Source organism: Panthera leo, chromosome D2 (genome assembly GCF_018350215.1).
Source record: "Panthera leo isolate Ple1 chromosome D2, P.leo_Ple1_pat1.1, whole genome shotgun sequence".
NCBI classification, from domain to species: domain Eukaryota; kingdom Metazoa; phylum Chordata; class Mammalia; order Carnivora; family Felidae; genus Panthera; species Panthera leo.
Window position 1 is genome coordinate 72985344 of NC_056689.1, and position 23287 is coordinate 73008630.

Genomic DNA, 23287 nt, shown 5'->3' on the forward strand with positions numbered 1-23287 from the left:
ATGAGAACCTAGGGCTCTTGCAGGGGCATTTCCTTCAGTTGTCGGTTCACCAGATAGAACAGTGAGATCTGGCCAAGCAGTCATTACTGGTGTCGTGGATAAGACGGGGGGTAGGAGTAGCTTGCGTTTGAAGGACTTCATTGTGGAGCATTTCATGTGCTAAACATTTTATTTGCTAGATCTATAAGCTCAAATTTAATTAATCACTTGAAGTTTTGTTCCATGAAGCTTGTTAATTTGTGTGGCTGTGATTCAGGTATCATTCAGCCACTGCTGGTACAACAGAAAACTGTTTTGTGGCTCTCAGAAAGATCGATAACTTTGAATATGTGCCATAAGATTCCTGTTGTTTTGTGACTATGCTTAATGCAGTATAACTATCAATTCTTAAATATTTACCTAGGACTCTGAACAGTGGGACAGCATCTATAATGCTCTTGGTTCCAGATGTTACATAATTGCAGGAACTACATCCAAAAGCATTTCTAAACTTCTAGAGAATGGTAACATCAGCATCCCCAAATCCAGTGGGCTGATCATCAAACACACCAATCAAACTACGATGTCTGACTTGGTGCAAATAACCAATCTTCTTGACAGTGAGTAAAAATATAGATCTAACAGGCTCATAATGAACTGAACTTGGTTGTAAAAGGAGCCAAAAATAACACAGTTTATCAGTTAATAAAAAGCATGGCATTCATCTGGGAAGGAAAACAAATTTCCAACCATCTGCGAGAGCTTTGATGCTGGAAGACGAAATGCAGCTAGCTTACTGAGTCACTTCAGTGTTCCGACAACAGCCCCAGTCCAGAAGGTTGACCCCTTTATCGAGGGCTACCACACAGGGGTGGCTAAGGACAATGCCTTATCAGCTTCATACCGCACTACAGTCATCCCACTTGTCCATGCTGATTTTTTTATTTTTGAGAGAGAGAGAGAGAGTGGGTGCTTGTGTGCGAGCAAGGGCGAGGAAGAGGGAGAGAGAATCTTAAGCAGGCTTCGTGCCCAGCAAGGACCCCAAAGCAGGGCTCGATCTCACAACTGTGAGATCATGACCTGAGCCAAAATCAAGAGCTGGATGCTTACTGACTAAGCCACCCAGGTGCCCCCACACTGATGTTTTCAATTCCTCACAAGTTTCAAACTCTTTACCAACTTGAGGGCTTTGAACATGCTGTTCCTTCAGGTTAGAATGCTTTGCCCTGTATCATTTACTGAGCTAACAACTCCTGATCCTTTAGGTCTCCTTTCCTTAAAGGAAACCTTTTCAGATGTATGTACCTTTCCGGGCTTCCTCGCCCCTACCTGGTTGCTCTGAACCTTTCTCATAGCCTCCTATGCTTTCTCTATATCCTACTGGCCACAGTTACTTGTTCAGTTATTTAATGTCTAGTAGCCTCCATTAGACTGTAAACTCCCGTGAGTTCACAGGAGCCTCGTTCACTTACACACAGTGCCTGAAACATGAGTGGGTCTCAGGAACTAGGCAGAAGGCTGGAGCAGGCCTCAGGGCCAGACTGGCAGCCAGGGTCCTGGGCTGGTGCCAGAGGAGGGAATGGAATGTGCGTAGTCCCTGTCCTGCAGAGGGCCCAGTCGAGGGCCCAGGCAGGGCTGTCCTGTAGCAGGTGGATGGGAGGCCCCAGCCCTGGCCTTTCCTCCAGGGCCTCCCTCTCAGCAGGCAATCACTTCAGATTGCCACTCTAGCTCCTGCCTCTAAAGCACAAACACTGTCTCTGGAGGAAGAATCCTGGCTCTTTGTAGACTGGCAAATTTCGAGGGGTTCTGAGATCCTCAAATGACTGATTAAGCACCAGCGACACTGTTCGTCTCATAAGTAAACATTCAGAACGACAGGTTCCTTTGAATAATATTCTACATGATAAACTGTGGAATCCAACGAGGCATATCATCTCCCCAAATGATGCCCTTTTACTTCCTGTAGATTTTGTCTCAGAGATGCACACTTTTCTACACTGAACGTGGACAAGATGGAATCGTGTCCTACAGTTGTGGTCTTAGAAACGTGTCAACCTAATTTGAGCATTTCTCCCCTTTAGCGGTCATAAAGGTCCTACAACTTATGGTAGCTTAGATTTGTTGACAGGTGGCATTCATGTAGTATTTAACATCTAAGATACCAGAAAGGCATAAACAGATAAAACTAGGGTAACAAGTGGCACCTGGGTGGCTCAGTCATAAGCGTGTCACTCTGGATTTCAGCTCAGGTCATGATTTCACCTGAGATCAAGCCCAACATTGGGCTCCTTCTGTCCCTCCCTCTTCTCCCTTTGCCCCTCCCCCCTACATGTGCATTCTCTTTCTCAAAAAAACAAAAAACAAAAAACAACCAGGGTAATAAAAATACAATGCTTAGATCAGAATTCTCTGCTGGTCAAATCATTGACTCTTCACAGGAAAGGTTGAAATCTCTAGCAATTTTTTAAAAAATCTTTATTTTTGAGTGAGAGAGAGGGAGGAACAGAGAGAAAGGGAGACAAAGCATCCGAAACAGGCTCCAGACTCTGAGCTGTCAGCACAGAGCCTGATGTGGGGCTTGAACTCACTAACCCCGAGATCATGACCTGAGCCGAAGTCGGACGCTTAACCGACTGAGCCACCCAGGTGCCCCAAATCTCTAGCAAATTTTAAATTTTGGTTCCAGAGGCATGTATGTATGTGTATATATATATATATATATATATATATATATATATATATGTATATATATATATATATATATATACACACATACACATATACACACACATACATATATACATATATGTATATGTATATATGTATGTATATATATACACAGACTTACTGTTCCTATACCATCTAAACCTGAAAAGAATTCCTCTCCTTACAGGTAAGAAGCACATCGCTGTCTTTGGAAGTACAGAAGGAGAGTCTTCTGATGACAGCCTTGTCGATTTGGTAAGTGCTAAAAGCTGGTCAATTGCAGAATTGCCAAAACACTGCTTTTATCTCGAATTGGTATTTCAGAGAAATGCAGTATTTGGCGGAGAAAGTCATGTAACCTTTTATGAAAGAGACTTGCTTCCTCCCAGACAGCTGCCTTTTGTAAAGAGCTAATCTTTGAACTTTTAAAGAGAAGAAAAATTGAAGTCCTGGGAAAATGATGAGCCCACTAAAATGGCTGGGGTGTGCCCTTGCAATCTTACCGCCTAAAATGAAGTGGGAAAGGCCAGAATGTTCTTAGATAAAATCAGCACGCTCACATGACTAGTAAAGCATCTGATGTTTAGTCACGCTCTTTACCTTTTGCCGCTGTCCCTTTGTAAGCAGGCCGTGTTACCTACATGAAGATAAAATACTGAGTTGTGAGGAAAACCAGAACAGCACGCGGTGTCCGCTCCCTTTCTCCCTAAAGAACGGTTCGTATTTTAGCAACACGTGACTTCTCGTTTAAAATAAATTTTGTCCCCCACCCCCTCAGGCCATTGGACTCGGTGTCCGGTTTATCAAGTTGGGAGGTCTTTCTCGAGGCGAACGGGTGACTAAGTACAACCGCCTTTTTACTATAGAGGAAGAACTTGTCCAGAAGGGAGCACTGGGTACGTGCTGCTTTCTTGCTTTGTTTTCACTTCGCCATGAATAAGAGAACAAAGATTGGAAGAGGGGGAATGGGAGGCCCTCAGCAGGAGGGCAGGGGAATCCAAAGACTATAACTAAGTGCTGACAACACTGGGGTGGCATTTACCACAATGTGCATTGTTTTCTTAATGGATTATCTATTTACCTGAATGTTTAAAACTCTCGCCCTTCCTCTCCATGAATAAGCTGCATGGTGCTTTTCAATAGAATTAATTGATTGGAATCTCCAAGCCTACCTTTTGTTATGCTCCAAATTATGGTTAAGGTCTGGCTGCACAGCCCCTGAAAGTTAAAGGCAGATGTTTTCCTGATGAGTCTCAGAAACAACTCCTTTTACTTCAGACGAGTAGACAGCATGTTAAGTTTGTCATACGTTGGAAAGGCTACGGTCTCAAGAGAACCGAGGGAATTTATGAGGTAAATTATTTCTTTTTTATGAGGTAAACACCTCTGCAGATTTGCTTGGATAGGAGCACCTTGTAAGTACTGGCTACTTGGAGAGAAAACACCCCAGATACCATTTTTACCCTTCATGTTACTGGGATGGCCAGAAGTAGGCACATAGCATACAGACGTATTTAGAGACCACGTTATCGTCTTTGTAATTCAAACAACAGAGACAGCGATGGAAACCATAATGATAAATTTGCTGTGTTTAACATACGTAATGACCTTGAAACACACCCTAAGCTTCATAGAAAATAAAAACATGGGGCGCCTGGGTGGCTCAGTCGATTAAGCGTCCAACTTTGGCTCAGGTCATGCTCTCACGGTCCGTGAGTTCGAGCCCCGCGTCGGGCTGTGTGCTGACAGCTCAGAGCCTGGAGCCTGCTTCGGATTCTGTGTCTCCCTCTCTCTCTGACCCTCCCCTGCTCATGCTCTGTCTCTCTCTCTCTCAAAAATAAATAAAACATTAAAAAAATTTTTTTAAAAACATAATGGAGAGACTCTGAGGAGTGTAAGGGCAATCAGACATTAGTGTGTGTTGTTGGATGTGTAATATCGGGTTGGTTTTTCCAGATAGGCAAAATCATACTGCTCCTATATATGATTATTCCTACCTGGTTATTTTATGTCATCCTGCCTCTTAGAAGCCTCAGGTTCCAAAATGACCCACCACATTTCCAGCCAGACCTCCCCACAAGAGAAACAGCTGCTTCAGGGCATCAGAAAGGATCCTAGTGACCAGAGGCCCGGCCCAGCCCCTCCTCCCTCAGGGACAGTGCCAACCAAACATTCTGGAACAGATTAGCAGATTACAGACATGCCTCATTTTATTGCATTTGGCTTTACTGCACTTCTCAGATACTGCGGTTTTTTACAGAATGAAGGTTTGAGGCAACCCTGCCTCAAGCAAGTCTGTCCGCACCATTTTTCCAACAGCATTTGCTCACTTCACATCTGTCAGGTTTTAGTAATTCTGGCAAAATTTCAAACTTTTTCATTATTATACTTCTTATGATGATCTGTGATCCGGTGATTGACTTTGAGAGCTCAGATGATGGTGAGCATTTTTTAGCAATATAGTATTTTTAATTAAGGTATGTACATATTTTTAATGTGTATTTATTTTTGAGAGAAGGAATTGAGTCAGGGGTGCAGAGAGAGAGGGCGACAGAGGATCCGAAGCGGGCTTCTGCGCTGACAGCAGTGAGCCCGATGCGGGGCTCGAACTCACAAGCCGTGAGATCATAACCTAAGCTGAAGTCAGACACCCAACCGACTGAGCCACCCCAGGCGCCCCGTACATTATTTTTTTTTAAACATAATGCTACTGCACTCTTAACCAACTATGTTATAAACATAACTTTTATATGCACTGGAAAACCAAAAAACTCACTCGACTTGCTTTTTTGTGGTGGTCCAGGACCACACAGGCAGGATCTCTGAGGTGTGCCTGTGATGAGAATTCTTGTCATTGGCCTGTGGCCAGTACAGCACATTGACAGTAGTCAGTAAATGATAAGTAGTCAATAAATGACCAAAAACTGGAAAAACAAATGTCCCCACTAAGAGAATAAGTAGGAAGTCCTGTAGAAGCTCAACCCCTAACACGGTCACCGCCTGCATGGACTGGACTGGACTGAAGTCTGCAACTGTCTATGTTGAACAGTTAGCTGACAATGGTTTGTATTCATGTAGAGGACTGGTCTTTCCTCTAGTTCATCTTCTTCCTCTGGTCCTTTTCTGCCAAGCTTCTGCCCAAAGTCCACCATACGCCAAATGTTCCGGAAGGGTACCACACAAACTGAACGAGCATACCGCACAGCTAACATACAACCCAAGTCGGGCCCGGTTTTAAATGGTCCCAGGATGTTTTCTCACGGTGACGTGACCCCTCTGGGCGGTTCTGAAGATGACCTCCTTTACGTCACGTAACAAATAACAGCCAACTTGGCACCACTGGGTTAACTGTAACCTTTATTGCTCTTGTTGTTTAATAGGTTTCAACGAGGAACACACATTTTTTTCCTTGCATGAGGAAGCTGAAAAGGCCACCGTGGCTGGGGGGCCACCTGAGCTCCTGGAGCCCATCTTCCCCACAGAAGTGATGGAGGGATTGGCCAAAGCATGAGCGTCTTCTGGATGGGGCCACGGACAACCCCGACTCATGGCCACTTGAGACCCGTACAGCTGAGGTGTGTCTCTGTGTTGGGTTTGCTCAAAAACGTCCCTAACTCGCGTGCTCCGTTTGACTCTTCGGATTTCACTCTTTGGTAAAATCGGTACGTAGCCCTTCGGCCTGAAATCATACCTGTAAACTGCGTCTTCCAGCCACCCATTTCCGTGGGGATTCTGTTTGTGTACCAGCCCTCCTGTCCATGTGGGGGGCCACGACCCAGTAAAAGAGCCCAACGCTTTTGCTGTTGACTCCTCACTGAGTGCAGATTCTAATTGCGTGCCAGAAAGCACAGATGCGTTTTTGCAGTAGCCACAGCCTCACGCACAAGTATGAGGCCACAGTCTGTGTGACCCAGCTCCCTCTTCCCTCCTTACCGTTAATTCCCTTTTCCCTGATTCCCTCCCCCGAAGTTTCGTCTTTATTATATTACTCATATGCTTGTGCGTGTCCTTAGATCCTCTTTGGAAAAAGAAATCAGTATAAATGGACAAAACACATTAAATGAATAAATAACCTTAAGGTTCCTAACTGCCCAATTATTTATACTACGGCATCTAACAAACAGGGGACTAAAAATGATATACAGGCTGACTGAAGTGCCCTTCGTATAAGCCAGCGTCGGGGCTATAGCGGAAAAGTACCAGAAACAAATTTATTCAAACACATACCTATAGATCTAATAGTGTCCTACTGCTTTATATATAATTTAGCTTCTGTTAAAAGTTACCATTTGCTTTCCTCTAAAGCTATGAAAATTGTTATGCACCGGCCTGCGGGAGAGTTGGTGAAGTTTAGATTTCCGATGTATTCTGTATGTTTTTACTGAGCACGCTGAGAAGCTTCCCTTTTGAAGAGTACCCACGGGGAAACTTAAGGGCCTTATGGTAAAGCCAAGGGCTTACGCTCAAAGCAACGACTGAAAATTGGCTCAGTGGCGGGCTCGCTCAGAGCACGGGGCGGCGGTGGGAGAACCATGTCGCGATCTGTGATTGCTCCTGCCTGTCCCGGTGCTCAGCAACACGTGATGGGGTATAATAACCTGGCAGGAAAATTCATTTTATTTATTTATTTTTTTTAAATTTTTTTTTTTAACGTTTTTATTTATTTTTGAGACAGAGAGAGACAGAGCATGAACAGGGGAGGGTCAGAGAGAGGGAGACACAGAATCTGAAACAGGCTCCAGGCTCTGAGCTGTCGGCACAGAGCCCGACGCGGGGCTCGAACTCACGGACCGCGAGATCATGACCTGAGCCGAAGTCGGCAGCTTAACCGACTGAGCCACCCAGGCGCCCCAGGAAAATTCATTTTAAAGGCAGGCAGCCCATGACTGGCGTTCGACACAGCCTTCGCACATAGCGACACGCACCTGAAATATGAGGGATCACCGGACAGTCTGCCCTGGACCATAACACAAGTTATAATTAAATGAATGGAACCAGAGCAAAAATATGTAAACTAAGTCAGTAACTAAATCAAATGAACCAAAGAGGTCATTTATTACCTCAACCGGGTTAGTGCTTTCATTTGCATACAGGCACACAGCCTGTCCTTTTCCTAACTTGAAGCCGAGGGCCGCCAATGGGGAGGAGCATTCGAATTTCTTCATGTAATGACCACTGCTTCTACTTACATTTTCTCTCTCTCTCCCCACATACACGTCACTATATCGTAGACATAAAACACACACTATGCACGCTATAGAAGTTATTATTTATAAAAGAGGTCAAAGAGACTAGTCCTGCGTCCATTGTGAATGAATGGGGTTGGGGAATGTTAGTGCCAGGAAGAAACTTCCAAACCGATCCAATCCTTTCAACGAAGGCTGCTTGAGAATCGTTCTCAGCTCCCGGATGGTGATGGACAGTGTCCCATCTCCACAACTTACTGCCACATACGCTGAAGTTGTTCCAGGATAGAAGTCATTAAACACACGTGGGAAAATCATCCAGGGTTCTGTGACACAGACCATCATTTACCTGATGTACAATCTAAAGATGGTCTAGAAAGAGAATGGATGATCGTGTTTACCTGTCCTCCATTTTTCCAACAAACATGTTATTGTGTGTTAACAAAGAGGCCGAGGAAAGAGGAATTCCTGGTGAGTAGCCCGAGCCACGTCACCCGTCCTTCTCGCTCGGGCAAAACAAGGCTGGCCGGGTACAGCCCTGCAGGGTCCTGCCAGTCAGTGTTTCCACGGGACCGCCCGGCTGCTGAGACCACGGTGCCGAGGACTTTGAGACCAGCCCAGGCACAAGAGGGTGTTAGAATTTTAACTACATTCTTCTTCTTTGGGGAAAGAAGGGAGACACTTTCTTTAATAGCAAGAGCACAAAGTATGTCTATCCCTTTGCCTCACGCGGGCAATAAAAACGCACCAGTACTAGTCCAAAACTGTAGCAGGTGAGACATAGTTCCTGTTCCAAAACAGAAGAAGAAATCATTTTTTAGAGAAAACAAAACTTTAAAGTTGGCAGTCCCTTCCAACTTTAAAATTGTACGAAGATCATCTATTAATTTGCGGGTGTGTGCAAATGGCTAAGAATGACCTTGAAGACACAAACCCCAGTCTTCCTGTGTCCTCCTGTCCTGGACTAACAGCTTGTTGACAACGGCACCCCAGCAGGGACGAACCTCCTCACAACTGATGCGAAAGGGGCAATCCTGGAGGCAGAACAAGAGGAGTTAAATCCTACATCAAACTCCTCGAGATCAAATTAATTTTCAATGCTTTGTGATCGCGATGAAGGAAAGAAAGTGGCTCGGACAAGACAAGAACACTTGCAGAGCCCGGTTGCTAATCGTGTCTGGCCCGGGGAGCACATCTCACCAAACAGGTTACCTTCCTACCCTGGAAATGAGGGGGGTTGCGTAAGTGCGTCACCCCCTTGATGTGTGCGATGACTAGGGAATGACAAGCGTACGTGTCTTTATGTTCCTAAATGGGTGTGAAACACATGCCGGCAGCCTCATGACAGGTACAGGAAGGAGAGCACGAAGAAGCACGGAGCAAAATTCCTCAAAGAAACCATTTTGCGGACGATTAAAAATCGCTGAAGTCATCCAACGCGTCTGCAATTTTCTTGCTCAAGAATGAGAAGTTTGGGGACCTAACCCCAAAATCTCAATAACCACAACTGACCTTTAATGGGAAACTGTCAGTGCTTTTTAATAAGTGTGATGAGGAGACTTCAAATCACAGCATAACAGAACTTGTGTAAGTGTTAACGCAGTTTGTAGTCAGTGGATCATACAGAATAGTATTCAGTTAGGAACATTATAGCCGAAAAACATTACATTTGAATTCCCCGTGAGTAAACCAATAAGTAACTGGAAAATCATCACTGGAAGAACATGGAAACAGTCAAGCATAACAAACCTACAGAAGGAGAATTATCTCCAAATTCAGGAAGTACATTTATTTACCTGCCTACCCACCTCTTCAAGCCTATGCTTAGCACACGTGCAAAAATAAAATACAACTACTGCAATTATTACTATCATTTTCTTCTGCCCTTAGGTGAGAAACACCTGACAGCTACATGCTGAGCCGCGCTAACAAAACTAAACCTTTCACGTTCTTTAATAGTAAAATTACCATTACTGAATCATTGTCATAAAAAATGCATTCAAGTACCTTACCACTTATTTTAAATAAACACCAATTTTGAAACAATCGACTTTGAAAAGCTGTATAAGTTTTTTTTTTTTTAAAATCCCTGATTACATTTCTATTTATTCACCGTGGTAGACTGAAACATTGTATTTTTAGAGACTAACTACCACTTAATTTCTTAAAAAAAACACACACACACATACAACAAACCTGCATAATGTGGAACAGCAGTGAAGGAGGAAAATAGTGTGCTTGTCACTTATCTTGACTGTACATAAGAATCGCGATAAACCACGGCACTGGTGCCACGTTCGTACGTGAGAAAACAGTTAACTCCTAGCACGGAGCACACTGTTTACCAAGATAATACTCTATTAAATCCAAGGCTGGGACTTTCCCCTCCATTCTTCATTCAGGCCACCAGAGCATTCCCACCGACGTCCTTGGGAGGCTCTGAACACGGTGAAAATACACACGGATTTTCTGTTCCATAGCTGACAGTGTGTGCAAGGGGCACAGACTATGGGAGTACTGGCTTGGCACCTGCAGCTCCTGAATTTTATGCTTTACCTCGGGATAGGCTAGAAAGTGATCTGTATGCCACGTGCCTAACAATTCCATGCTACTGCAGTTTCTCTATCAAAAGAAGATCAGACCCCAAACAGAAGCTTCTTTGGGGACTTTTTAAATCCTCTTCGGTTGGTCAGTTCTGTTTCTCCATTTATCCATAGAGCCGCGAACTTTCAGTATTACGTTTGTTCGATGGTTTGCACGTTAGCTAAAAAGACAAACGTCTGAATTTTTTGTAACCTTCTAGAAGAAGTCACACTTAATACACTAATTGGAAAAACAAAAACAAAACAGCTTATCCCTATACAGAAAAATAAAACCTACATAGGATGTGTATTTTGCTAAACAACTTACTTATGTTTATAGGTAAATTACTTACAAAAGTGACACCAGAATAGAACCTGTACCGTGAGTCCAGTGACAAGAACAGAATATCGGCAGCCCCCTTGCCAATACGCCGGAACTGATCACTACTCGGCGAAAAGGGCTGGTACACGAGTCGGCTTTCGCATCAGCAGTGAGAGCTGTCTGTGTCTCTCATTTTTTCCATGCTGTCTTCTTTGTATTCTGGTTTCATTTTGCCTTCGTCATCCTTGCGTGGAGTTGAATCTTTTTCGGGGAGCTGGTCTTTGGTTTGGGGTTCGTGTGTGGAAACAGGATCTAAAACTACAACAGGTCCAGCTTGTTGCTCTTTGCCAAAGCACTGGCTCCTGCATCCGGCGTTACTGGGAGGCCTAGAGGAAGAACATTTACACAAAACAAAACAAAACAAAAAAGCAGAGAGAGAGAAAATATTTGGCTTCCATATTCCTGGATTCAGACCAACCAAAAAAAAAAAAAAAAAAAAAAACCCAAATGCTCTAAGTCTAATTAGCATGCACAAAGTGGTCTTTGAGGTGCCAGCCATTAAAATAAAAAGGAGCTATTAGATGACATATTAGGAGCAGGAGGCCAGGAGAAAGAAGGCGGAAAAAGTCAGAGCAATTAACTACGGAAGTGTTAAAAAGCCAAATTCACCTACCTGCTTAATTACACACTCTTCTCAAGAAGTGCAAAGCTCTTGGGTGCCTGGCGCAGGCCGTCCCACTGCGCCTAGACTCCTGTCCCACCTTCTCTTAGCCAGAAGGAGCCAGTGACACCCCCCACCCCACCCATCCTGTCCCTGGGAACAACTAGCTGCAGATCAGCTCTGAGGAGACCACCCCGCTGAGCGAAGGAAGCCAACCCCATCCCGGATGGGCAGCTGAGAGACGTGCCTGCCGCTGCCATTAGTGACCAGAAGAAATCTGGCGAGACCTGGGGAGGGGCGAGGGAGGAACGAGGGCCGGTGGAAGAATCCAGAGAATAAGCTAAAATGCTAAGTGACCATCAACTTTTTCCCTAAAGGAGAATCCTGTTTCTGGCAAAATTTCTTAATGAATTTCAGAGGTCGCTTCTTTCCCCACAGAAGCTTCCTCTCTTCCCTTCTACTCTAAGGCACGAAGCTACTGCTTCTCAAGCTGCGTGAGTGACAATCTCCTTGTGAAAACAGGGACGTCCTCTGTGTCTTTTCCTGCCACATGTCAGGAAGGCGGGACGGGGGCTCTTCAGACTTCACTGGCCTTCGTGGCAAAGGCTACGATGTGAAGCTCGAACCAGCACACCCCTGTCCCGCCTCTGGTGAGTCCACTGCTCGACCAGCCCTTCACGGGAGTTGGTGCCACTAGGACTCCCTGAGCCCCGGAGCCATCCAGACACTCCCTTACCCCCTACGACTCCTCGCCGGTGGGACTCACCACAGTCACGATGCAATGAGTGCTGTGTAACGCGTCTGTCTCTTCAAGTAAGAGGGAGGCGTGCACGAAACAGGGACCCTCAGCTTTGCTCACCTCCACCCAGCACCTAGCGGGGGCCCACGGGCGGCACGAATAAACGAGTGAATACTAACGAGGTGTGAGAGGCTCAGAAGCCCACGCTCTGGCGTGGCCAGGTCTGGAGGTCTCTCTCACGCAAAAAAGCATCAGAACAAACGCCTGACTACTGAGAAAAGGCAGCCTGTCTGCTCCGGCCACAGGCACCACGACCTGAAACCCGACGACCGCGGTCTGCCCGCCTTCTGCCCAGTACTGTGAAATCTGTCCTGATGCTTGAAAACCGCTCCGTCTGGCCTTTCGGTTACACTGCATGACTTGGCCACCATCGACAGTGACTAACACACGACTCGGTCTTCTGTGGCAGTGGCGAGCGCACAGAGATGACCGGGAGACAGAGGAAAGCCGCGCCGCGGTGAGGACGGATCCCTTCGTTTTGGCCTCAGTTTGACAACACCCTTGTCATTAGAAAACGCCAGGACACCTTCCATCAACCTGGACCACAGATCCGCCTCTTAGGACATCTGCTGCTGTGCTTCGGGAATCAACAGGGGATACAGTCCCCCCAGCGGTACCCGGTTTGACCTTCTCTGACCCAGACAACGCCTGAAAGACTGTGTGCACTAGGCACGGTCACGGGAGCGGACCACTGCGCGAGACCTACGAGATTCACGACTGGAATGAGGCTTCAGGCAAGGGAGAGAGCGAGGCTGTCTGGGTAAGTCTGTGGCCTCTGCGTCCGACGCTGGACCTGAGGTCAGCGGTTCTGGCAGCTGAAAAGGAACATGGGTGAAAATTGACAAGAGACTGAGGACAAACCGCAGCTCTGTCTCTTTCGCAGTCTCCAAACCCCACGACGTAGACGACCTGCAGGAACCACACACGGACCTGGTCCAAAAGTTGGAAAAGCTGGAGGAGGAGCTGGGGGCCGCGGGGAAAACCGTGGGCCAGCTGCCACCACGTGCTAACTAGGGGACACTGCGCATGGACCGTGACGGCGTCCGCCCTCCGCGGACCTTCAGAGCCTTCAAAACAGAACAGAAATGACACCGGTGTCACTTCTGCCTTCTAAAGCTCACGCGAATTTGTCTTGTGGCCCACGCTAACCTGGAAACAAACGGGCACGGGAATCCTAGGAAATGAAGCTCCAGCCTGGCTCGGCTGCTATGGCCCAAAAGCCACAACAGTCCGCAGGCCGGTCACCGGTCTGGCTCTGCCATCTTGGGTCTGAGCCCACTGCTACGCGAGCCAGCCGGTCTGCTCGAGGCGTGAAGCTTCGCCTCCTCCTAAGTGAGCAGCTTCCGCCAACCCGTACTGACCTTCGGCACTTTCGGAGAACTACCGTGGATGTTTTCACGCCCGTGTGTGTCTGCAGGTGAAGGGGTGATGAACACACCCTAAAGAAAGCTTCTCGCATCGGCTGGAGGTGAAAACTTCCAGGAAATGCTCTCAGGCTTCCACAAGAGCAACAAGGGGATGTCGACTGAATCGAAAACTCAGAAACCTTGTGTGGTCGGGATGAAACTGGCCCGGAATTGTCTTAGTGCCTCAACTACAGATTGATTCATTATTAAGTCACCCGTAGGCTACAACGTGAGAACTCCGTTGGTTATCAGCGTGGGCAGTTTCTCTGAATGTACGCACTGAGAGTCAGAGTAACTGATTTCTCACGGATAATGACCACTGACTTGGAATCCCAATGGGTTGAGGCCAAAAGGGGCTACGGCAGGCAATCATCGAGTCCAACTGGTCCTTTAACAGATGAGAACAATGAGTGGTGGAGGAGAGAACCTGGCCTACAATCAATGGTTCATCAACGGCAGAGGCAGTGCAAGAACCAGGAGCTCTCTCTCCTTTCCCGCTTCCTCCACGGTGCCATGCCGCTTACCAAAGGTGTCTTCTCTCAGAAACTGGACAGTAAGGCCACAGGCTAATTTTGGCACGTTTACTGATCTCTTTCTCTCTGAATCCCTGTTTTCAGATGCCTCTTTCCGAGCCCATCCCTTCAAACTATCCTTTGCCTCCTTTCCCTTTGTGACCGGTACCTCCTCCGGGTTTGACACATTAGGTCTATTCCAGGTTCCCAAGGGGCGCTTCCCAGGACCCCTTCTGGAACGAGGGACCTTCTGCTGCAGCCTCATTGTGGCTCCATCCCCATCATGGGAAGGGCCAGAGTGTCATCAGTGACCGTGCCAAGAAACCAGGCTCTTGCTCTAGGCGGCCACAATGGCAAGTTCTAGCAAGTCAAAGCTCCTCCCCTAAGATAGGGGCATCTGGGTGGCTCAGTCAGTTAAGCCTCTGACTCTGGATTTGGGTTCAGGTCATGATCTCACGGTCATGAGCTCAAGCTCCACGTGGAGCTCCGTGTTGGGCGTGGAACCTGCTTGGGGTTCTCTCTCTGTCTCTCTCTGTCCCTCTCACAGGCACATGCACACACACTCGCGCGCTCTCTCAAAATAATAAACGTTAAAAAAAAGCAAAGCTTCTCCCCGAAGGGAAAGGCTCAAGGGCTCAAAGGCAACAATCCGATAGGAATTGCAGTATACTATTATTCTGCTCACTTTGTCTGCTTTAATTCTTCATCCAAGGGCAAGGACCGCAAAAAAGGAATTAAAACTAAGTACTCATGAAAAGTATGGCAGCCTTTCTCCTGTGTGCTACAAAATCGCCAAATGTAAAACTTACATTTTCTGGGTGCTATAAAGTAGGACTAAAATCCTGTGGCGTTCAGGCAGAAAGGCATCGCTGACGTGAACTAGTCCAACCTTTTCATTTGTTCATCGAGGACACCAAAGAATAGTGCGTTAAATGATTTGTTCAAGGGCGCGTAACTTGTTACTAGCAGACACAGGATTAAAATCCTAGAATCTGGATTTCCTGGCCAGTATTCTTTTTCTTACCGTGACATACTGGTAGTCATTTATGATCCATTCAAAATATTTTCACGGGTCATTTTAGATGGTTTGCTCAAGAGCTATTTCAAGACAAAAAGAAAAACTGAAAAGCAAAATAAAAGCTCAGAGACAATGTAGCAATCTGTGCCGCTCCACGGAGCCGATGCCGGAGTGCACACAGCACACAGCTCGGGTGCCCTTTTAGAAAGCAGCTACTGTTCCCCAGCTACAAGAGAGCCAGAATGTGGGGCCCGGGCGTGCGGGGGCCACTTGCTAGTCAGAGGAAAAGACCTGACTCCAAACCACACTGGTACCACAAAAACCTGAACGACTGTAAACAGCGTTGCCAAAACTGAACTTTCATAAAGGGACTCGGTGATTTCTCAGACTGTGTTACAAGAGACAAAGGAACAGCATTCTAATTTTCAAAAAGCACATCATTGTTTGCATTCAATGAAATTCCTTTCAAAAATCAACTTTCCACGTTCCAATTATATTCAACAACATTCTAGCTAACATTTCGGCTGCAATTCAAATTAACTAATGCCCCAAAGAGCCCTAATAGATGTGGTTCTGAGCTCAATTGAATACAATCAAAGCTCGCGAAATGAAGGGGGAAATGCTTATTTCATGCAAATTCTGCATATCACTCAAGCTTAATTTTACTGATAATATAAAGGTGGGACATTTTGAACATTACAGTGAATGAAACTTTTAAGCGGTGAGAGTTATTTTATAAAATGCTACCTCTGAAAAGCTGATTGCCAAACAGTATAAAAATGGTTGGAGGCATAAATGCCAAGTTCATTTCTATTTCACTTCGGAGGTAACTATCTTTCAAATCGCAACAGCTGGACTATTTAACACAATCTGGTGAATCAAAGTCTAGTTCTTCTCTGGTCTCCCGGTGGGACGTCTGCATTAGTCCGTGGCAGCCGTCCAAAAAATGACGCACAGCCGGACGGTCTGAACGCTGCTGCGTTTACAATGAAAATGAATAAAGCTGCAATCGTATTTACCACCTCCAAGGACAGACGACGGAAAGATTTAAATTTGTCTTTATAAAGTAGTTTCCTGGGAAAACTCCAAAGAGGAAGTCTGCTTTCTATTTTCCCGTGTGTAAAAATAAGAAGTCTCACTTTGTTTCCGGAGCCCTTTATACAGTTACTACAACAGTGAGCGGGAGCGGCTTTACAGGAGAGGTGGTTTTTAGTGTTTCTCTCAGATACCCTATTTGTTGGGGGATTTTAACACGCTTGTCCCAAATCTCCCCAAACGGTTTCAAACAGAAGGTGAGGCTGTCTGTCATTAGTACCAGTTTGAACACTTTCAACTGTAATGAAGGTAGAACAAAGCTGAATTCTTTCAGCTTTGTGTACTTTTCGAAACTCCATTTAGGCTCAAAGAATAGTTTTTCGATTTGGGTCGCCTGCTACCTGATGCAAAAGTAGATATAATTTTAAATTCTGAAAACAAAATTGATAAACAACGAAACAGCACCTTGGGTTTGAAAAGCTTGACATCAGCTTCTGGATTGCTGATTTGCCCTAACCATCAACCAGAATTCCTTCTTACAGCAGAAGTAACAATGGCTGGCTGGGCAAAGACGTCCTTGTCCACACGGAGCCGTATTTTCTTCAGTGGAGTAAAGGCAGCACAGGCACACGGGGGCTCGGGTTCCATCCCAGACCGTGGGGCGCGCTACGAAGTCCTGGCCCGCTTCTTTTAATCCTAACGTGGGCTGGACCGTGGACATTCACAGATCCCGAAATGCCCTGGGCCCAGGGAGGCTCAGGAAACTGGGCCATTCTCACCAGCAAAATCAATACTGAGAAAGCATGAACCCAACATTGATTTCAGCTCAGGCAAAGATCCTGAAATGCGTGTGCTACTCTTTTGGGCTACTTTTTGAGCTTTTCGTAATTTTCCACAACTCTAAGTCACCATGAACAATCCATTTTTGATCCCAGCTATTAACAGGGAATGTTATTTAAAACAAGTATCTTATTTAAGGAACATAAAGTCTTCGATAAAATTCACCATATCTACCACTGGCTCCTCAAAAAAGCCAGCTGCATAAAATGCTTGCATTTTTCTAGGGGTGCAGAACAATATTTTTAATTTTTCAAATACTTTTCCTTAAATTTACCAAGTTATATACGTTGAACTCTCTTTTAAGATGGGAAGTCACAGTGCTACTTTTCATAGTTCTGTGACAAGGTATATTTCAAAGGAAATGTGTTTATCAGGTTTTAGAAGTTAAGTCAATGTATTCTTAGGTCTGAAATTGCATTTAACTTTTAGCTGGCTACTTCTATTTGAAGAAATCAAATACCACCCCTCCTCCACTGCCATCCATAAATAAAAGGAAACACAAAGGCTGCAGAGACTACTGAAAGATACTTAAAACCTGCAAAGCACCAAAGGCAATTTGGTTCTCTATGCAGAAATGATACATTTTATGCAAAGTCTCTTAAAATCACAGGTGTTTGCAACTGGAGGCAAATGTTAGGAGGCAATTAATTCTCTGGGAGAACTGAGAAGGGCTCAGGGGCATTTTAAGAGTCATGCTGAGATTTTACTGGACAGAATTTTAAGGCTAGATGTATTACAGCCTGAACGATTAACCTGGAAGAAGCTGTTGTCTGTACGGCAAGTCAGAGCACTTGTAAGACAATGCTGACAGGCGGCCCTCTGGGCCGGTGCACAGCGCAACTCCTTGGGGCGGGGGGTGGGGAGGAAAAGAAGACAAGAACGCCAAGTGAGGGGATCTCCAACTTCCAGAACATCCAGTTGTTCTGCTAATTTTGTTGTTGAGACTTAATTATCCATGTACGGGCACACAAGGAGGACCTTTGTAGTCGTGCCTTGCCGAGCAGAGCCCCTTCCTGCGGCGTGAGTACACAATTCGACGGCACTAAGATTACAGTTGAGGGCACAGCAAATCCTTTCATTGTGTAAGCGCATCGGATGAAGCAGTAACTTCCAGGCAGTTCATTCTGCCGGCCGGTGGTGTCTGCTCAGAAGCGAATGTTTGCTAAGTACGGAGAAGGGGCCCCCATTCTTCTCCCCACCCCACCCCACGGCGCGCACACACATACGCACGTACGCACACGCACACGTACACAAAAGAAGGGAAAGAAGGAGAGGAGGCAATGATGGCGAAGGGTGAAGGGACAGGAAGAAAACCCACCCTTTCCCGCCACAGGGTCTGGAAGAACTTCTCTATTTTCCATTTGAACAAAATGTTGACCCAAGCCTCTCTCAAGGAATAGTTATGTGACCTGCCGAATGAATTTCCAGCTGAGATCAATATTTGAGACAAGAGCTTTATGCAAGGTTCCCTAAAAGGAAGAATCTCAATTTCTATTTGGTAACAGATTTCAGAAGCTCAGATTTTCCAGCTCCAATCCAAAAAGGGCAGCGTCTTTCAACTTCATTTTTCTACATTAGTTTTACACTGGAAATAATGACATAAAACTGAAGAGACCAGCTAGAGGTCAAATGATGATAAAATCAATTTTACTTTTAATGTAAAACCTGAAAGGCAATTAGATTTTTTTTCTTTCATGGAAATGTTTGACTGATCGCACTAACCAAGAGACATCTAAAATTTTATCTTTTATCATCTACCCTTTGCTATTTAGTTAATGGCTCAAACAAGATGAACTCTTACAAAAATAAATCTGTGTGGGGACAAAAGACACATGTATTTAGAGACACTGCAGATCTAGAAATTAAATGCAAATTACAATAAAAATGGTTTCATTGGCAACGGACATTTTTCTGCTGAAATTGAACTCCGGTCACCGCCTCACGGGTTTTTGTTTTTGAAATTCGTGTAGGGCACAGCGTGGCCTGTTTTGACCTCCCAAACAAAAAAGGCAAGCTAGCGGCCTTGTCTGGTGGTTGGAAAGTAGAAGAGCTTGATAAAGCTTGGACCTTTGGGGGAGATTGGGGTTTGAAAAGAAGCATGATGAGTGAGAGAAGCTTTAACTGGAAGAGTCTCTGGCGATTGTGGTTTTCACAGGATCTTTGAGAATGAGGGCCGAGAGATGAAGACCCAGCTACGAAATCGCTGCGAAGCACACCAATCACAATGGAACCTGAGTTCACTTTCACATGGGTTCTCCCCTTTGAAACGAGGTTTTGTAGAAGTAACTACATGAGATGAGAACGCATCTTTGAGGTTGACCGCCTTGTTTGGTTGGAACTGTCAGGACATTCACCTTCCTGAAAGTGATTACTAGGAAAAATGAACACGGATGAATAAAAGCTTAGTACAGATGAGCAGGACCACCAGTAGACGAGACTCTCCAGAGACAGAGAGAAACAAGATGGCAAGAACACAAGATCTCGTGTTGGGCCTCTGCCTGGCTGTGATGCAAAACTCTTTTCTAAGCTCTGCCCAGCTCTTTGTCCCTACTGAAGGCCCACTTGTCCTGCCTCTCTTTACAAGAGAGATGTCCTAAAAACACGATGTCCAATGGACACTTCAGCACAAACTCAAAGGAGCTAACCAGTTATTGACCAAAGACGGAGGTGTCTCAAAAAGGTACAGCATAAACTGAATTAAATTTATTTTGGGCTATAGAATGTATGTTTTTGAAACAACTGGATTCATAGTGATTCATCTTTGTATTACCATATTATCATTTAGTAAAACACCTTTCTAAACCAATGATTAGAGTCAGATTACTTTCAAGATTTTTGACTCCCTGGGAATAAACTATTCCTCAAAATGTCTGAAAATATCAAAAAATAATTTTAAAAAAAGTATAAATGAAACTGATGCCAAAAACTAAAGCAGCTTGGGCTGGTTTTGTGATATGGTACTTTGCAAAATTTGTGAAGCTTGCCTCTTTACTGGACATTTGACACAAAAAACATTAAAAGGCTTTCTTTTTAACTACTCTTTAAGTCTCTGTGCTTATTCGGCTTGGCTCCCTTTTTCAGAATTATTTTACTGGCTAACACTTTCTTCCCCTGGGAAGAGGTACTGTAATTGATTAGGTTAGCCTTAGGAAGGGGTCGGGAAAGAGACGAACTACCTAGGAGTGTGTAGGGTCAAAGTGGCAGGATGTGAGTGTCACCGGGTCAGTGGGGTGATTTAACTGCAGAATCACTGCTTCCGATAGAACACAATCTTATAGTCATTTTCTTCCCTCCATTCTTCAAGCTCGTCATACACTCAACACAGTAGCTATAGTTCAAAAGCACGGGCTCTGGAGTCGGATACGAAACAGGTTCAAATGAAATCTGACCCGACTCTCGATTAGGAACAGAATTTGGGGCTAAGTGTTTGCCTCACCGAGCCTCAGTTTTGTCATCTGTAAAATGGAGATAGGTCCAATCTGTACATTTGGAAGAATTAAAAAAACACATGGAAGTATATGGCTTAATAGTCAGTGAAATACAGTAATCACAGCAAAACCTCACGGAAGCAAAATTCCAAAGTCCAGAACCTCCAAAGCGGAACCGGGGGCCATGACCCATCGCCTCATCTGTAATCAACATATATATCCTGCCTGTAGCAATGAAAGTACTTCTCCTCTTGGACAGATATTATTATAATGTGAATATATGTATTAACATATAATACATGTTATGAAGAATAACAAATATTAACTAAAAAAAAGAGAAAAAAATATACAGTGGAATGTTGTAGGCTTTTACCCCCAAAATGTTTTCCCAACTTACCTCACCCGCATCAAGAGCATTAGACTCCTGCTTTCTTTGATAATGGAGCTAACGTGTTTCAGGGCCTTCACACAGGATTAAAATGGAAGACGACTTCACCCATATCCAGGTACGCTGTGTCACATTAAAAATGTATACCTGTGCAGGGTGCCTGGGGAGGGCTCAGTCGGTTAAGCTCAGGTCTGACTTTGGCTCGGGTCATGATCTCACAGTCTGAGTTCGAGCCCCGCGTCGGGCTCTGTGCTGACAGCTTGGAGCCTGGAGCCTGTTTCAGATTCTGTGTCTCCCTCTCTCTCTGCTCCTCCCCCGCTCACGCTCTCTCTCTGTCTCTCAAAAATGAATAAACATTTAAAAAAATTAAAAATATATATACGTATATATACATCTGCAATTGTGGCAAACTGATGACTATTTCAAAAAATGAATCCAGCTTCAAAAGCCAGAGTCATTTCGAAACAGACACTGACCGTACAATGGAGATTAAAACAGTCCTTGCCCACGTGAAATGCTAGCACTAGCACTAATTCTCTTTTAGGACCAGCTATCCAATTTATCTCCTGTGTGATCATGTATCTCTAACCCAGGCAGGTCTGAAAGCATCTGGAACAACAGCCGTAGGGTTCAAGTGAGTATGCCGATCCCCAAGAGCACTTCTCTGAAGGATAACTATCATTTAGATTTGGATTTGTAAATTCTGGTAAGGTAGTTTAAAAATTATCTTACAATCCTGGGTTTGTAGGTTTTACCATAAATCTATACTGAGGGACACGTTGCAGGCAGAAAATACATGCTTCCCTCTTGTTCCTTATCTTAACTGTGAACATCTTTGCTAAGCAACCACATTTGTGAGGACTTAGGAAAGCTAGAGCTTTTGGGGAGCTCTGGAGAGGGCCTAATCTACTTGTCTCAATCTTAGATGAGAAAACACACAACAAAAAGAAAACAAAACAGGCTGCATGACCTTCCCGAGGAAACCTGGCCCAGTCAATAATGCAGGTGGTCCAGTGTCTAAGCTCTGAACTCAACTCTGGCCCGTGATTCTGCAGCAATGGTCCAACATTACAATTTTAACGTAAGAAAAGAATTCACTGAGATATTTTTCATATATCATGCAAGTCACATGACAACCCTACAAGGTGGGTGTTGTTACCTCACTCTACACATGCGGAAACAGGATCACGGGCTCAATATCTTGTCTAAGGTCCTAAAGACCACAAATGGCAAACCCAGTCGAGCTCCAGTTCCGGCAATGAACTGGCGCTCCTTGCCACCCAGCGCACACGTGGAAAGGCACAGGCTTAGAAAACCGATCGCACCGCGTTTCCCTGCTACACCCTCCCCAGTCTCGAGGCTTCTCCAGGCGAAAATACAAACCATCCTCATCTCTCTGACCCTGTGAAACACTCAGCCTCTTCCCGCGTATTGTAGCTGCCTGAAAGTAATAAAACAGTTATCTTTGAAAAAAATCTATAATTTGGAATTTTCCCTATCTTATATTGACCATCCCACCCATAGATCAGCTTGAATCAATGAGTCTTACTATACTTTTAACATGGTCAGATTACTCTGTCAAAAGAAAAGAGCATGAAAGCAAAAATCATGTTTGTTGGCTGGTTGCGTATTTATGTACGTATGTGTTCCTTATTTATTTATTTTGCTTGGCCCCTCTTTACCCCTCATAGCATAAAGGGAGATTATTATTATTATTATTCCTGCCTGAATTAGAAGTAATCAGAATTGGGGTGCCTGGGTGGCTCAGTCGGTTAAGCGTCCGACTTCAGCTCAGGTCATGATCTCACCGTTCGTGGGTTCAAGCCCCGCTTTGGGCTCTGTGCTGACAGCTCAGAACCTGGAGCCTGTTTCAGATTCTGTGTCCCCCTCTCTCTCTGCTCCTTCCCCACTTGCACTCTCTCTCTCTCTCAAAAATAAACATTAAACAAATTTTTTTTAAAGAATCAGAATTAATGAAATTCAAATTTGCTATTAGATTCAAGATATTATTACCAGATAGTATATACTTATTAGAAATAATTAACAGGACACAAATATTTCTAAAGCTATTATTAAAATAGAAATAATCAGGCTTCTCTAAGTCTTGATTATCTTTTCCTTTCTTTTTCTTCTTTTTTCTTAAAAATAATAAAAAACCCTTGCTTTGCTTAGGCTGGTGACAAGAATGTTAATTTTAATTAATCCTTGCAATTAAGTATTAAAGCTATCCCTTGCCATCCCATAAGGCCCTAGGAAATAAATACATATATTTCTGGCACTATAATTTACTGGACTGGAGTTACTCAATTATTTGGAATACACATATACGTTGCTTTTAGGAATTTATTGAAAGAAAAAAAAAAAACTTTCCAGGAATAGCTTGGTGTTACAATTTTCTGATCAAGTGAGGATCTTACACAGAAAA

At 44.7% G+C, this 23287-nt stretch overlaps 2 protein-coding genes across 6 annotated transcripts in view; one reads left to right on the forward strand and one right to left on the reverse strand.

Moving 5' to 3' along the window:
* The window catches only part of ENO4 (enolase 4), a 28635-nt gene extending 21310 nt beyond the window's left edge, over window positions 1-7325 (forward strand). For all 4 annotated transcript variants that reach the window (XM_042907602.1, XM_042907601.1, XM_042907600.1 and 1 more), the window contains 4 exons: window positions 404-599; window positions 2873-2940; window positions 3464-3581; window positions 6066-7325. In XM_042907602.1, coding sequence (XP_042763536.1) covers window positions 404-599; window positions 2873-2940; window positions 3464-3581; window positions 6066-6196 — 513 coding nt within the window. In that variant the 3' untranslated portion in view covers window positions 6197-7325. The remainder of the gene's footprint in view (window positions 1-403; window positions 600-2872; window positions 2941-3463; window positions 3582-6065) is intronic.
* A 2059-nt stretch (window positions 7326-9384) lies between these two features.
* Window positions 9385-23287, reverse strand: part of SHTN1 (shootin 1) — a 100226-nt gene continuing 86323 nt past the window's right edge. The window contains exon 17 of one of the 2 annotated variants that reach the window (XM_042907630.1): window positions 9385-11161. In XM_042907630.1, the coding sequence (XP_042763564.1) occupies window positions 10939-11161 (223 nt within the window). In that variant the 3' untranslated portion in view covers window positions 9385-10938. The remainder of the gene's footprint in view (window positions 11162-23287) is intronic. The other variant, XM_042907634.1, reaches the window with a different exon arrangement.